The 14,883-nt window shown below is 51.5% G+C and overlaps 2 protein-coding genes across 2 annotated transcripts; one reads left to right on the forward strand and one right to left on the reverse strand.

The window, feature by feature from the left end:
* The first annotated feature begins 73 nt into the window (after positions 1-73).
* On the forward strand, positions 74-7,227 carry RBM22 (RNA binding motif protein 22). Its single transcript, XM_050312104.1, has 11 exons — positions 74-190; positions 746-799; positions 1,712-1,741; positions 2,766-2,898; positions 3,134-3,234; positions 3,394-3,566; positions 4,106-4,306; positions 4,814-4,978; positions 5,387-5,475; positions 5,969-6,100; positions 6,792-7,227. The coding sequence occupies exons 1-11, from the start codon at positions 137-139 to the stop codon at positions 6,920-6,922; spliced, it is 1,263 nt and encodes a 420-aa protein (XP_050168061.1). The 5' UTR covers positions 74-136; the 3' UTR covers positions 6,923-7,227.
* Positions 7,228-9,540: 2,313 nt separating this feature from the next.
* Positions 9,541-14,770, reverse strand: MYOZ3 (myozenin 3). The gene is made up of 7 exons (XM_050312105.1): positions 14,658-14,770; positions 13,640-13,714; positions 13,167-13,321; positions 12,901-12,969; positions 12,652-12,799; positions 12,224-12,395; positions 9,541-9,703 (listed from the first exon to the last, which is right to left on the reverse strand). Exons 2-7 carry the CDS (start codon positions 13,668-13,670, stop codon positions 9,541-9,543), a joined length of 738 nt encoding a protein of 245 aa, XP_050168062.1. The 5' UTR covers positions 13,671-13,714; positions 14,658-14,770.
* Between the last annotated feature and the right edge of the window lie 113 nt (positions 14,771-14,883).

Below are 14,883 nucleotides of genomic sequence, written 5' to 3' on the forward strand. Positions count from 1 at the left end.
AAAGCGAACACACGCACACACACACCCCCCCCGCCGTGTTTTCCCGATGGTCCCGCCCGTTCTCTCCCCCGGTGCGGGTGGTCTCGCCCGGCAGTGGCGTCACTTCCGGCGGGGCCCGGCCGGCGGGGCGGGCGCCATGTCCACCTCGCTGGGCTCCAACACCTACAACCGGCAGAACTGGGAGGACGCGGTGAGCGGGGACGGCCGGGACAGCCGGGACGGGCGGCCGGAGCGCGGCCGGGGGGGCCCTGCGCTGCCATGAGGCCGCCAGGCGAGGGGAGCGCGGGGAGGAGGCGGCGGGGCCGGCCCTGGGCGGCGGGGCCCTCCGAGCGGCAGCGGGCCCGGGCTGCTCCCCGGGGTCGGTGTGAGGCGGAGCCGTCCCGGCGGCTGCGGGGGCTGAGCCGGGCCCCTCGCGTGCTCCCTGGAGCCGAGGCCTCTCCTCTCAGTCCCTGCTGGCGGATAACGGGGCGGTGTCGCCTCTTCGAGTCCGAGGAGGGGTCAGATCTCAAGAATACGCTTTTTTTGTTTGCGTGCTCTGAGTTTTACGTCAAGCTGCAACAGCCAGCAGATCCCGATTCTTTAACAATTTGAGCCTGGCCTGTGGCTTGCAGCTCTCTGAATCTTTTTGCGTCTTTCTGTCATTCTGATGAGTTTAACTCAGTAGCATTTTTCAGAGTGTGACTGGAACGCTGTTGTGATGACAGAGTTTGTTACAAATTCCCGATTTTGTTCTTGCTCCACTCAGGACTTTCCTATCCTGTGCCAGACATGTCTTGGAGAAAACCCCTACATTCGGATGGTGCGTGCCTGTTGGACCCTGCAGCCCTTCCCCCTGTGCTGGACCCTAAAACTGTGGGGTTTGGGGACTGAAATGGGGCTGGGTGCTGGAGGGGGTGCTGAGGTGGACACACACACACACCTGAGCAGCTGGTTCTGCACAACAGGGCTTGGTTCCAGCCACTGTTGGTGTGTGGTGTCATGCTTAGGGGCGTGATTTAAGAGCAGGTGAACTAAAAAGGAGATTAAGATGACACAGTCCAGAGTCTGGAGTGCAGGAAACAGTAGAACGTGAAGCTTTAATGCTGTGAGCTGCTGAAACACTAAGTAACACAATTCCTAAAATATGACGAACATGCACTACTAAAGTTAAGTTAAAGCTGACTTGGCTAGGTAATTTAAATCCCTGTTTGTTTTCCTGGGTTTCCTCTGTGCAGGGTGAGTCAGTCCCTGTTATGTTGCTTTCCTCTGCTCAGCCCAGTTGTGTGTGACCTGCACTGACACGATCCCCTTCACATTTCTGTGCCACCAACTTTGCTGAGAGAGATTGGGGTGCTTTTATGAAACACAGCCTTGATGCTGGTATAGGTGATTTTTCAAAACCAGCCTGTTTTCACAGATGTATTTCATATAACATCATCTTTCCTGAAAAATAGCTCTTATCAGTCCTTTTCATTCCTGTCTTTCATCAGTGCAGGGGTGGGACTTACAATACTCTGTTTTCAATGAATGTTTCTAAACCAGAAGTGGATTTAGAGTATTCTAGGATTTACTTTTTTCTCCTGTTGACCTTCCAAGTTGTAAGCCCAAAACATGGGGGTGGGTGAGTCTAAATGCAGCATAATTATGAAAAAACCCACTGTGTTATAACATCAGTGTTTTCTGTTGAATTGATATTTCATATTTTCCTTTATTGCTTTTTATTACATTTCAGACCAAAGAAAAATACGGAAAAGAATGCAAGGTATGTCGTTTGAAGAAAGAATGTCTAAATTGATGCAGATCTAGGAATAATACATTTCAGTGATTAAAAACCTGTCAGCTTCAGAAAAGTGCTTATCTGGGTTAACAACTTAAAATGTTTATGTAACTACATAAGTTTTTAGGTCAGTCTACTGTGTTTTGTTAAGCACAGTCAGTTGGTCTTAAAGCAGTAAAATTATTGAGCAAATCCTAAGTCTGTCTAAGTCTTCATGTTCATCAGAATGAGGGTTTGTGAATACTGTTGTACTATATTTGAAGGTATTTCAGCATTTTAAATGATCTCATATTTTCTTGTGCAGGTTTTTTGTTTTTACTCAGAAGCTCATAAATACCTGGAGTTCAGGGTTAGCTCTGCATATGTTACTCCTGGCAACGTGGTGATTTGTGTCAATTATTTAAGAAATAAGCCACATTTATTTCTGGGAGAGGAAGAAATAGTCAGTGTTGCCTGGACTGAGGGAAATCAAAGGAGATTTCAAAGGAATCAAAGTAGAGAGAAGGAATGTGTTGAAATCTGTACCGATTGAGATTGTATCCACAGACTTGGGGTGTACATGCAGCAGAAGCAGATGCATCATTCCATGAGATAAGAGAGAGCAGTAGTCTTTTTCTGGACCAAAGGTCTCATAACCTCTCCCTGGGTTGCTGCTGTGCTGGTGCCTCATGTAATTCATCTCTGGTAGCTCTACACTGACATCTCCTGGAATGAAGGAGAATTTCTGTGTCCTTTGAGTAGATCTGTGCTCAGGCTATTGTAATAAATAAAAAATAATAAAAAAAAAAAAGAAAAAAGACTTCCCTAAAACTTTTTCCCGTCTAAACAAAGCACCAAGTAGAAAACTGAGAACCACATAGAAACCTGAGCTCTGTGTCTTAGCACTAAGACGGAGAAGTTGTACTTACGGTTTAAAGAGATTAGACGAGTTTGGAGTTTTAAGTTTCCCTGCAAGAAGCAGAGCAGTCACTGTGGAGAGCGAAACAAGGGTCACCTTTCTGTGTCCCAGATTTGTGCCAGGCCTTTCACCGTGTTCCGCTGGTGCCCCGGGGTGCGGATGCGCTTCAAGAAGACCGAAGTGTGCCAGACGTGCAGCAAGCTGAAGAACGTCTGCCAGACCTGCCTGCTTGACCTGGAATATGGTGAGTACCCAAAAACGTAAACCAAGAGAAGGAGCTCGCCTCTGAAATGTAAAATGGGTGAATTGTCTTTAAATTTGTGTGTGTATTTGGCACTGGGCGGTCTTGGAGAGGAACGAGTCTTGCAGCAGAGGAGTTACCTCTGGCCACTGCTGCAGGTTGCAGAAATAACTGTTTCTGCTCTTTCAGCTTGTGCTTCATATGGATTTTTTTTATTTGTTCGTTTGTTGCATTCTAGGTTTGCCTATCCAAGTCCGAGATGCAGGACTCTCCCTTAAGGACGAAATGCCCAAATCCGACGTCAACAAAGAGTACTACACCCAGAACATGGAGCGAGAGGTAAGATAGTTACAGTCATGCTCTTGGCGTGACTGTGGATGGGGAGGAAAGGGGAGCAATGACCCAGCTTCTCTTAAAACCTTTTGCTTGCTCTGATTCTGTGCATTAGTGTTCGGTGCTGGTATGTACATAATTGTTTGTGTTTTACCTGCTGCTTAGATAGCCAATTCTGACGGCACTAGACCTGTTGGTGCACTAGGAAAAGCTACTTCTACCAGCGACATGCTGCTGAAGCTGGCCCGAACCACTCCGTACTACAAACGCAACCGTCCTCACATCTGCTCCTTCTGGGTGAAAGGAGAGTGCAAGAGAGGGGAAGAGTGTCCCTACAGGTACAGATACATCTTAAACAGTTAGGCTGTTCACCACAGCTCCCTTGGGGTTCAAAGAACAGGAGATCCTGCAGTGGGCAGGAGGCACAACACTGCTTGGGCTCAGGGTGAAACTTGCTTCCAGCGCCAGCAAGTGAAGCTCTGTGGTGGCACGTTCGTTAGTGAACCATTGGCTGCAGGGTTTGCCAAAGCAGCGGCTGCAGCTCTCCTCTTGTGCAGTTCATTTTTCCCCTTCGTGGCGTCAGTCCCCTCAACCAGAGATCTTTGTGTTTGAACAAGAGGCCATTTGAAATCCAGCTCTTGTGTTTTGTGGGGCTCGAATGTTGAGCTGTCAGAAGTGCCATTCATTCAGAACTTGAGGCAATCCTGGCTGCAGTTCAAGTTCTCAGGGCTTTTTGTTCCATTCTGGCCTGTTTATGTGGACAGGGCTAAGGATATAAGTGACCTGAGGGCTGGAGAAGGGAAGGTGGCAGCTACAACCATTTTAATCCATGCAGTTGTCACTGGTGGTATAAAATGCTTTGCTTGCTGAACCTTAGACACGAGAAACCTACAGATCCAGACGACCCTCTGGCTGACCAGAACATCAAAGATCGTTACTATGGAATTAATGATCCCGTGGCTGATAAACTGCTGAAACGAGCATCAACCATGCCCCGTCTAGACCCCCCCGAAGACAAGACCATTACTACACTGTATGTTGGAGGGCTTGGAGATACCATTTCTGAATCAGATCTCAGGTGTGTTGGTGAATTCATATTGCCCTTGCCCCTTTGTTTGACGCTTTGGTATCTACTCATCTTCCAGTGAGGAAATCTCTCTTGCAAGGAACAAAAATAAACCATGTTTTCAGTTTTCCTTAATGGGGAACTGGTTGGTGGGCAAGTGCAGAGGAGTGCCAGCTTGTTGGAGAACAGATAAACAGGCACATTTCAGATGCTTTGATTTAAAATTTATTTCCTTAAAGATGAATCATCCTGAGCTGTTGGGCATACTGTGTAACCCTTTTAACAGGGAAGTCCTGTAGCCTCTAGCTAGCTGCTAAGAGAAGCTGCTGCAGAGCTTTTATTGCTCCATAGTTGCTCAGAGGCAATAATGATTAATTGATCAATTGTTGATTTATAATGATCAGTTTGAAGTGGGAATGGAGAAGAGAAAGCATACCTATTCCACCTGTTCTGCTCTGTACCCTGTGACTATGATGAGTGGGATATCATCATGATTTTCATTTTTTTTCCCCTCCCCAGAAATCACTTCTACCAGTTTGGGGAGATCCGGACGATAACGGTGGTGCAGAGGCAGCAGTGTGCTTTCATCCAGTTCGCCACCCGCCAGGCTGCAGAGGTGGCTGCTGAGAAATCCTTCAACAAGCTCATTGTCAACGGTCGCAGGCTCAATGTCAAGTGGGGAAGGTGAGTGTGGGGGGAGGAAGCCTGGAGGATTCTGGCTCTCAGTAGGTTCTGCTCTCAGTTTACGTAGTCTTGATAAGGAGGGTTGGATATTATGCTGGAGTAGATACTCTACTGGTAAATAGTTGGTATACAGTTTGGCTTTGTTTCTGCAGTGGGATCTGGGTTGGAGATGACACAAATAGTGTAAGGGATTTCCTGGCTGAGGGCTATAGATGGGTTTCTGTAGTTTTGCTCCTAGTCTGTCTCCTGTTTGCACACTTTGTACCGCCTGTCTCTGGTGCTGCAAGTTTTTCGTCTTTGGCCTGAAACAATGGGTCTGCATTAGATAAGGTGAAACTACTGTATTACAAATATTTCCTTATCCTGCTTTTTCTCATCCTTGTTCTCAAACTTTTGTCTGTTTTTCAGGTCCCAGGCAGCAAGAGGAAAAGAAAAGGACAAGGAAGGTACTACAGAATCCGGGATAAAGTTGGAGCCAGTTCCAGGACTTCCTGGTGGTAAGGGAGTTGTTTTAATTTCTGAAACACTTAGTGAGCTGGGCTGGTGTTTAATTTTTGGGAGCAGTGACAGTTCAGGATGGTAGAGACAGTGGTGAGCCCAGAGCAGTTACAGTAGCTTTGCAGCAGATCCATCTGGGATGGGAGATGAGCTTTGTTTAGAAGCAAATCCTGGATGAAAAGAGAGTTCTTTATGTGATGAGTGAGAAGTTAAAGCTGAATTCAAGGTACTTAGGTCTGAGATGCTGGCGACCCATGCTTTTAATGTTTTCCCAATCCACTGAGCATTGTATGATGGAAAAAGCAAAGCTGGTTTTGGGTGAAGAAAATTGGTGACTGGAATTTCAGGGCAGTCCTGCTCTCATGGTTCAAAGGTGCGATGGTAGCAGCAGTTTGCCCTTGTGAAAGCGTGGATTGTGCCCCCACTCCAAAGGAGATACTTCTGCTTGTCTTGCATGAGATTTTCCATAATCACTCTGTACTTTTTCTATAGCTCTTCCCCCTCCTCCAGCTGCAGAAGAGGAGGCTTCTGCAAATTACTTCAACCTACCTCCAAGTGGCCCCTCAGCCGTGGTGAACATTGCCCTGCCACCTCCTCCTGGCATCGCTCCACCGCCACCTCCAGGTACTTGTGCTTCCCCCTCTAGTGGGAGTGTGGAACTTGGTGTTAGATGGTCTGTTCCTCCTTGCCTGGCCATGCTGCAACTGATGCATGCCCTGAGCTGATTTTCCTCATCCCTGATCACACAGTGTCAACTGATGATCTAAACGGAGCTGTCAGCACAGTTTAATTAAACTGAGCTGCCTGTTGTGGTGGGTATTCACTTGCAAATTCCCAGGCACGTCGGGATCCCTGTTACTGGTACTGAGACCTACTCAGTGCTTTTGCTGGCTGTGTAAATGCCACATTAACCCCAACTTCAAAAGGTAATTTTGCAGCTGGTTGAATGCCAGCCTGGTTTTGGCTCTCTGTATATATCTATCCAGAGATGCTTTTTTTTTTTTTTTTTTTTTTAATGGAACGTCAGACTCTTTGGGGTATATTTTCTCTGCTGCATGGTTGAACAGAAAACATTTAGATGGGCGTTACAGACATCTGCCCGGTTACCCCACCGGCTTTTATCTGTGAATAAGGGTGTGTGCTGGGTAGGGATTGCCCCCAGAAAAGAGGGAAGGAGTTTCTGGGGAGATGGGAGATGAGCACATTTGCGAGGCACAGCTGTGAGCCAGCTGTTGTGTCGGCGCTTTGAAGCAGCGGAACATACGCATCGGGTTTTCTGCCGCCTTGCCTGAAGCTGCCAACTTTATTCCTGCAGGTTTCGGACCACACATGTTCCACGCCATGGGGCCCCCTCCTCCCTTCATGAGAGCCCCAGGCCCCATCCACTACCCCTCCCAGGACCCCCAGAGGATGGGTGCCCACGCAGGAAAGCACAGCAGCCCCTAGCACGTCCTGCCACCCTCATCCTTGAAGTAAATGTTATTTTCTAGTTACCATGGTAGCACCATATGTTGAGCTGTGGGTGAGCTAGAGACGCCTTATTCCCCTGCTTGCAGCCACGGGGCAAGCTGAGCTCCGTGTCTCCGCTAGCTAATCGGATTGTTGGTATGTCCCAGGTCTTCTTTAAGTGTTGGGGGTGGGTGGGGGACAGACAGGGGGGGCTGTCTGTGAGTCAGGGGTACCAGAATTACAGTGCTGTCTGTGTATCCCATTGGCACACTTTTGAAATAAACTTCTGGAAAAACAAAACCCAACCCTTTGCAAGCCCATTTTGATGTCCTTAGTGTGAACATTATGGACTGTTCAAATGTAACCAGAGACTCTTCTCTGTTAGGTAACTAATGATGTGCTAATCTAATGAGGTGTTAAACTAGGGCTGAATAAGAGCTGAAAAGCAAGCTCATCAGATGTTGTTGCCATGGGCAAACCCATGGCTTTGCCTTACACGGAGTTTTCCTCCCTCCTTCTTCCTGACTTCTGGCTTTAAAAAAAAAAGACAAGAAAACAAAACCTTTTTTTGAAGCAAAACTTTTTTTTGAAGCATCACTTCTAATCCTGCACGTCCTTAGTGAGACAAGTGCTGGGTCAGGCGAGCAGCCCCTGGGCAGTGCAGGCATGACATGGAGTGACAGGTCAGCAGTTGCCCAATTTAGCCAGGTGACGGCCCCCTCAGTGGCCCCACAGGCTGGGCTGTGTTGCTGACAGCTGCAGGGGAGGGCACTGTGCAGCTGCAGCTGCCCTAGGGGAGATTTGGGGCTTTCAAGGCCCTTAGTGCAGTGTCTTAAGCTGTGAGAAGGGTCCCACTTCATCCTGCTTTGATAAGACATGAAGCTTTTCCTTCTGTGCTCCAACTGTAGTGCTTGGCCAGGAGTGACTGCATCCCACATGGAGCCTGCTGCTGAGTAAGGTCTGTGTGTACATGTGGTTGGAGAATTTTAGATTTATTTGTGTGTCAGCTGCTTTTGTGCAGTAGATCTGCAGACATCTTTCTGTAAAGCAAAACGTGATGGGGCTTGTTCTGAAGCTTCATTTGCTTGTTTCAAAAAAAGTACATTAAAATATTTGAATTTTCACCACTGTGCTTAGACCCTGCTTCCTGCAGCACAGTGTCTGGGGACTTTGTCTGATTTTTATGTGGCTGCTCCCACAGCCAAGATGCAGCGTGGGCAAGGACAGCACGTCTGCTTTTGGTTTCATGTGCTGTCTTTTATGGTGCCACTGGGTCCCATGGTGGTGCCAGCCCTGCCAGGCTGTTGGGGTGTAGCACTTGTGCTGGCTTTCTCTGGAGAAAGCTGGGCTTTGGGCATGGGTAATTAGTTCCAGGGCAGTGTTGGACAGAAGAGGCTGCTGATGGATGGGAGAGGGCTGTGGCTTTTGCCACTGCTCGGGCCCCAAGTCTCCATAGCCAGGGCCTGTGAGTGCTGTGCAGGTACATCTCAAATGCAAGAGGCTTTACATCATGGCTGTTTATTTATTTATTATTTCCAGCCAGTTCCCTGGGGTTACATGGCTTCTGCAGCTGATGGACAAAGAGGAGAGAGATGGAATTGGAACAGGGCAGCATGTTGAGCATCACGGATATCCAGATCAGTAGGCTGTTGTTAGCTGCAGGTCCCACTGTGTGTCACTGCTGAAAATGGTGATGTAGTTGGATCCTCACTGCTGATTTTCACATTCCCAGAGAAGCCTGTGTTCTCTCTAGAGTCATGACCATGCTGCTTTTCCTTCCCTCTGGAACACTGTGGCAGGATCCTCGGGCTAGTGTGGGTCCAGGCAGCGGGTCCAGGCAGGACCTGATTGTTGTTGACCAACCCCATGAAGCAAATCTGGCATAAGTCACTCAGAGGGCTTAGATGTTCAAGCAAGGCATGCAAATAGCAGTAGAAAGGGGAAAATACCAGCTGCCAAGTGCTAGCCAGTGGAAAATACAGCACAATTTTCCAACTCCCACTGTTCCTCTCCCATCTATCCTGGTTGTGCTGTGTTGGTAAACAGGCAGATTCCCAGTTCCTCATTTGTTTTGTTGTCCAGCCAAGCCCAAAGTAGCTGCTTTTAACATGCCAATGCCTCGAGTAACTTGTTTTGCTGCTGCTCTTCCATTATCGCCTCCTCTCACCATCCTGACTGGAATGACAGATGTAGAGTTGTCCTGAAGATGGAATTTCTCTGCAAAAGCACCAGCTGTCAAAGGAGGTCTCTTGTGGTGGTGAAGACACAGCGAGGGAGTTTTGGTGTTTTGCAGCTGGTGGTGCTGCTCTTTTCCACGAGGCAGGGCAGAGGACAGGCTGTACAGGGTGTTTTGTATGGGAGCTTGTGGGGATCTGCTTGATTAACAGCGAGAACTTGGCTGGCTGGCTTGGCACTCACTGCCCTTGTGACCGGGGCTGCTGCAAGGGGAATTCAGAATGGTCCCAGACTCGAGCTCGGTCAAACCCCGTCCGAAGGTGACAACCCGAGACCACTGGCTGAGCTTCCACGAGGGATTCCTGCCCCCCTCTCCCCCACCCTGCGAAGTGTGTCCGAGTCCAGCGAGGAAACCATCTGTGGTGGTGGGGAGGGAACAGCTACAGCTCTTCGCTCTCCGGCAGGATCCGCACCCAGCCTTGCGCCACGCGGTTGAAGTTGGGCCGCTGGGAAATCACCTCCAGCGCGCTCAGGCTGTCCAGCTCTACAGTGGGCAGGGAGAACAGCTCCCCAACCACCGCCCTGTCAAACGGGGCTGGGGTCCTGCGGAACAAGGAGAAGCAGACTTAGTCACAAGGCCATGCTGTGGAGGTGATAGAAAAAGTAGGTCTGGACTTACTAACTCTGAGCCCAGCACAACCTAGCAGTTTCTGTGGCAAATGACAACTCTCCTCCTCCCCAGGACACTGTTAGAGCCACTGCCAGCCCAGCAAGGCGCTTCTCTGGTGCAGAGCCCATCTCAGCTCAAGCTTTGGCAAGACTAGAGAGCAAGGCTTGGTGCCTGAGTGCCAGTGGAAGTGTTCTGGACATGGAAGGGCTTAGGTTCAGAGAGCAGTGACAAACCCCCTGTTCTTTAGAAAGCGTCTCAGTGTGTTCTGCAGAGGGCCGAGGCTGATGGCTGCTCCAGATCCCTCCAGCACATGTGCAGGCAAATGTGTCTCTCTTGGCCCTGGCTCCATCCCACCTTTTGGGATGGCTCCTCATGAACTATGACTAACAGGAGGAGCAGTGCGGGGGCAAGAGCTGTCATCCCTTTCTGGAGAAATGTGGAAAGGGACTGGGGAAGAGTGTGCCAGCCCCCAAAAAGCCAAGAATGTTGGTTTTGGAGCAGCACATGGAGGCTGAGCTATCAGAGGCAAAGCTGGGAATGTTTGCTTTGGGAAGCACGGCTAGAACATGAGTAACGTGGCACTGTTTTGCAACAGAGGAGAAATAAGAGGGGGAAAGGTAAATGAGAGAAATTTGTTCTAGGAACTTTCTGATCTTCTGGGAAAAGAGAGTCTTTGTCAGAGCTTGGTTTTCACTCTCTCTTAAGGCAGCACGGTGGACCCAGGTCTTTGCATCACAGCCTGAATGTTTCAAATTGGGAATAAATCAGTCTTTAACTCAGTTGCTGTTGAAATGGTGGACTTGCCCTTGCCCTGTGACCCATGTGATATGGGATTCAACCAGCCTTAGGCAAGACCACTGGCTTTTCGATAGCTGATCTCTTCCAAAGGGCTTGTTTTTCTGTGGTTTGGTATTTGAACTGAGAAGTGATTTAAAAGCCAACAGCTTGGAAGATCATGAAAAGCCCAGTTAAAAGCAGATTGGCTCTCTGAATCTTCCTGCCTCAGTGAAGAATTAGAGGAGGTGGCAAGAGGCTTGGAGTTAGATTAGCATCCATCTGTATTAAATTACAGTTGAAGACTTTAAATAGAAAGGCAGCGTGTGAGAGAGGAGAAATGGTGCAGGGTAAAGCACTATTCAGAAACATGCCCTTGCTTCAGTCCCTGTCCATAAATAAATCCCAAGGCAGGAACATGGCTAAATGTTGAAATAAAAGAGCCAAGTGCCTGCAGCAGCTCCTCGTTCTCCCCCTGCAGCACCTCCTTGGCTGTAACTCCACAGGAAGAGCCACATGGCAAAGCACCAGGGCTGAGGGGGAGGAGAGCAGCAAAGGGATGGTGGTGGCCAGGCTGATCTCTGGCTTTTGGGATGCCGTTCCCATGTGGAGGGGTTGTGGTTCCCCACAGCCCCTTCTGCCAGGTGCTCAAAGCACAGCACTTGTGTGTCCCACGACCCAAATCCAGCCCTGGTGTGGACACAGCAGAGCTGCTCCTGGCACAGGCCCAGCACTGGGCCCATGGTCTGACAGGGAGCAATGCTGTGTCCTACTGGGGAGCTCCAGTGGGAACTCAACTGCTCTAAGGCAGCTCTGGCCAAGCCACCAAGGCCTGTGTAATTCCATCCTCATGACAGAGGCTTTCAGCGAGGAGGACAGCCAGGACCTTGGTTTGCAGATTCCCTGGGATGATGTTCACCTTAAAAGTTCAGTTCTCATCATTCTACCATGGGCTGCTGGTGCTTTGCTACCACCAGATCTGCATCTACTGGATCCCCACCAAGCACCTTTCCAGAAAGGAAACCTTCCTTGGCAGTCTCTGCTCCAGCCTTGACCCAGTGTAATTTGGAGGTGTGAGGAGGCACCAGCCGTGCTCCATCAGAAGCAGCCACAGGGCATGGAGCTTGCCAGGCTGAGCCACAGAAATCCCCTGGCCTAGAGGCTTCAATCCCAAGCAGGTGTTAGGAAGGAATCTGGTGACCTCTTTTAGCACTTTGTGGGACGATTAACCTTATACCCCCACCACTTCCAGCAGCTGCTTGGATACCTTAAGGAAATTAGGAGAGAGACTTGGCACTGCCTGTGTCATTCCTCCACCCAGCCCAGAGCTGAGCCCAGCTGGGAGCAGGAGCGATTCCTTCTCCAGGGCCATATGCATGAGAATTAGTCCTCACAAATGTCATCCCTGAGGTTAGCCAGTCAGATCAAACTGCTTAAGGCTGTGCAAACCCAGTGGTGGAGCTGAAAGGAGATCTGGGGAGCTGCTGGAGGCAGGGACCTTTGCAGGGAGCCACAGAGGAGCTCCTGAGCAGGAAAAGAGCATCCTGAGCCCTTGCTGTGCCCCTGTGGCGTATAGAGAGAGCACAGACCACTGTGTTTCCCTCACAGGGTGCTGGATGCTTCTCGAGGCTGAAGGGCTTGGCCAAGGGCTGGCTGGGTTGGTGGTGCCTGCCCGTTACCTGTTGAAGCTCCTGAAGTCCCACGCAGGGGGTCTCATGGGTGGCTGGTTCTTGCCATACACAGCATCATTCCTGTCACCAAAGAGCTCCTGCCACGGGCACCGGTAGCCCTTGGGGATGGCGGTGACGTTGAACTTCTCCGGGGGGATTTCTTTGAGGGGGCTCGAGTACCCTGTGCAGGGGGAGAGGCAGCGTGGGCTGCTGGGGCTGGGAACAGCCTGGCGTTTGCATGGCCATAGAGGACCTGCTGCTGGGGCTGGGATTGCATATCTCTAAGATAAATATGTATTTATATATTTGTATATATACAAACTCTAGGGAAGGGTTTGGGGCAGAACCCTTGTCAGGCAGCAGCTCGCGGCCTCCAGCCCCACAGAGCTGGGATCACAAGCGGTGTTGGGTTTGGGGTGCAAGCAGTATTTATTTACCTGGGGCCAGGGCACTGGGGTTCAGGACTTTGCTCATCTGCAGGACTTTCTCTGTCTTCTTGGGCACTTCTGGGGGGCCACCCTGGGGCGATGCTGCCACGTGGAGCTCAGAGTGATAATTCTGCTGGCCCCCAGCGTTCTCCCCTGCCTAGGGACAGAAGAGTCAGGAGGCACAGGGCACTTTCCGCTGCCCCCACTGGGACTTGGGAGGTGGTTGAAAGCACCTCATAGCTCCCTCCATCTACTCACCACCCCTTCATTCGCTGTTCCCTCTGCATCGCTTTTCTCAGTGTGGTGTGAGCCCCCTGGCCCTGGGAGCTACAGGAGGTAAGGAGAAGGGTGAGTGAGTGGATACTGAACTCCTTGCTTGCCCATCCCCATGCCCAGCCCATCAAGCCATCTCTCCTCTCGCTTCATCTCAGCCGACCATGGCTGCCCTGCACAGAGACCCCCAGCCCTACCAGGAATCACTTCCCTGCAAAGGCTGAGCTGGGGAAGGGCTGTCTCAGACCCACCTCCCTGTAGCCACTGGGATGCTCAAAAGTGAAGCGCTGCATCCGCCTCTGGCGCTGTTGGAAGAGCTGGGAGCCACGGTTGTTCCGCAGGGAGAGTTCCTCGATCATCAGGTCCTGTGTTGTGCTCATCTTCTTGCCCAGGTCCAGGTGGGGCTCTGGGGAGGCCAGGAGAGAGCACAGCCACAGCTGAGGATGCTGCTGTGCTGGGGACCCCCAAACCCAGCACAGAGAGTGTGTTCCCCCTTTGGGGTCCCTGTTACATGGCTTAGCCACGTGCCCGCGCCAGGAGCTGTGTCAGGGACTGGTGTTTCCTCAGTGTGAGGAATTGTCAGGGAGTTAGCTCAGCTCCAGAGGCTCAAACAGCCTCAACTGCCCCATGCATGGCTCAGTGGCCTCAACCAGAGCTAGCTCTGGTCCTTAGGCAGGGACGGCAGCACTGCTCTGGGGCTGGTGGCATCCCTACACCCCCTTACCATCTTCAGGGCTCGGTCTCATGATGGTCATCACTTGCTGCCGTGCTCTGTGGCAGGGGGATGGATTCTGCCTGGCTGGAAAGAGAAGCACCCCCAGAGTGAGACCAAGCATGGGGATGTGTCAGCCCCAGGAGTGCCACAGAGAGATGCCCGGTTTCAGCCGAGCATCTCCCCTGTCCAGCATCATCCCTGAGCATCACCTGCAAGCATCATCCTTAAGTATCTCCCTGGGCTGGTCTCCATTCCTTTCAACAGACATAGGGAATGTTCAAATCATGTTGCCCCTCAGCCCCTGCCTGTCACCTTTCCTTTCTGCCTTTCTTTAGGGCAGAAAATACCCTCAGCTCTGTCCTGGCCCACAGTGAGCCAGTGCCCTTGTGCCCTGAGTGCCCTCGGAGCAGCACCTGCTGCCACAGCCAGCGGGGCCAGGGGGCCCTGGCTGCCTCCCCACAACACCTCCGCCTTAGCAGAGCTATTTTCAGCCACTGGCCCCGAGGGTGCAGGAGCTGCAACCCTGACCCTGCAGGGAGCTGGTGAGCCCAGCCAGTGGCAAAGAGGGGCACGGGACCACCGGGCCGGGTTGCTCCTTTGTGGAGAGGCAGCTGGAACCCAGCCCTGGTGTGAGCCCCCCAGGCTGCCCACCTGCAGGAGCACCCTCCTGTGCTGCCCGGGCACTCAGCTCGGTAAATGGGAGCTGTTAGACCCTGTTAGGTGCATCTGGTGTCCCTCACCTCAGGCTGGTGCTGGGCAGCTTCCCCTACGGGCCCTGGAGAGCAGAGGGTCCCCATGGGGCTGTGGGTGCCTGGCATGCAGCTTCCTGCCAGCCCTGAGCTCAGCTTTAACCATCTGCACAGCGAGCCTCGGACCTGCACCCTGTCCTTCCCCCCACCCCACTCCAGGGAGACTGTACCCTGACCCCCACAAGTCGTGATGTCCCCACCACCAAGGCCGGGACATCCCCAAGCCCTCAGCACCCTCCCACCCAGCCACCTCCTGTGTGGGACCTCACCTTCCCTACCTGGCCAGGGGATGCCCCAGATGCCGGGGAGTGAAGATGCTTCTCCTGCTGTGGAGGGTGATGAGGCCAAAGCCAATCTGCAGCCACCAGTGCTTGGTGGTCCTTCACAGCAACCCCTGGGCTCCTGCTGCTCGACCCAACCCGTCCCAGGCTCCAGCCCAGATGCCAAGGTCCAGCCACGGGACAGAAGTTATTTCTGGCTGAGAAAGGGGGCGGAGCAGGGCTG

The sequence above is a fragment of the Myiozetetes cayanensis genome, unplaced genomic scaffold (assembly GCF_022539395.1).
Source record: "Myiozetetes cayanensis isolate MyiCay16 unplaced genomic scaffold, myiCay2020 scf17, whole genome shotgun sequence".
Classification (NCBI taxonomy): Eukaryota; Metazoa; Chordata; class Aves; order Passeriformes; family Tyrannidae; genus Myiozetetes; species Myiozetetes cayanensis.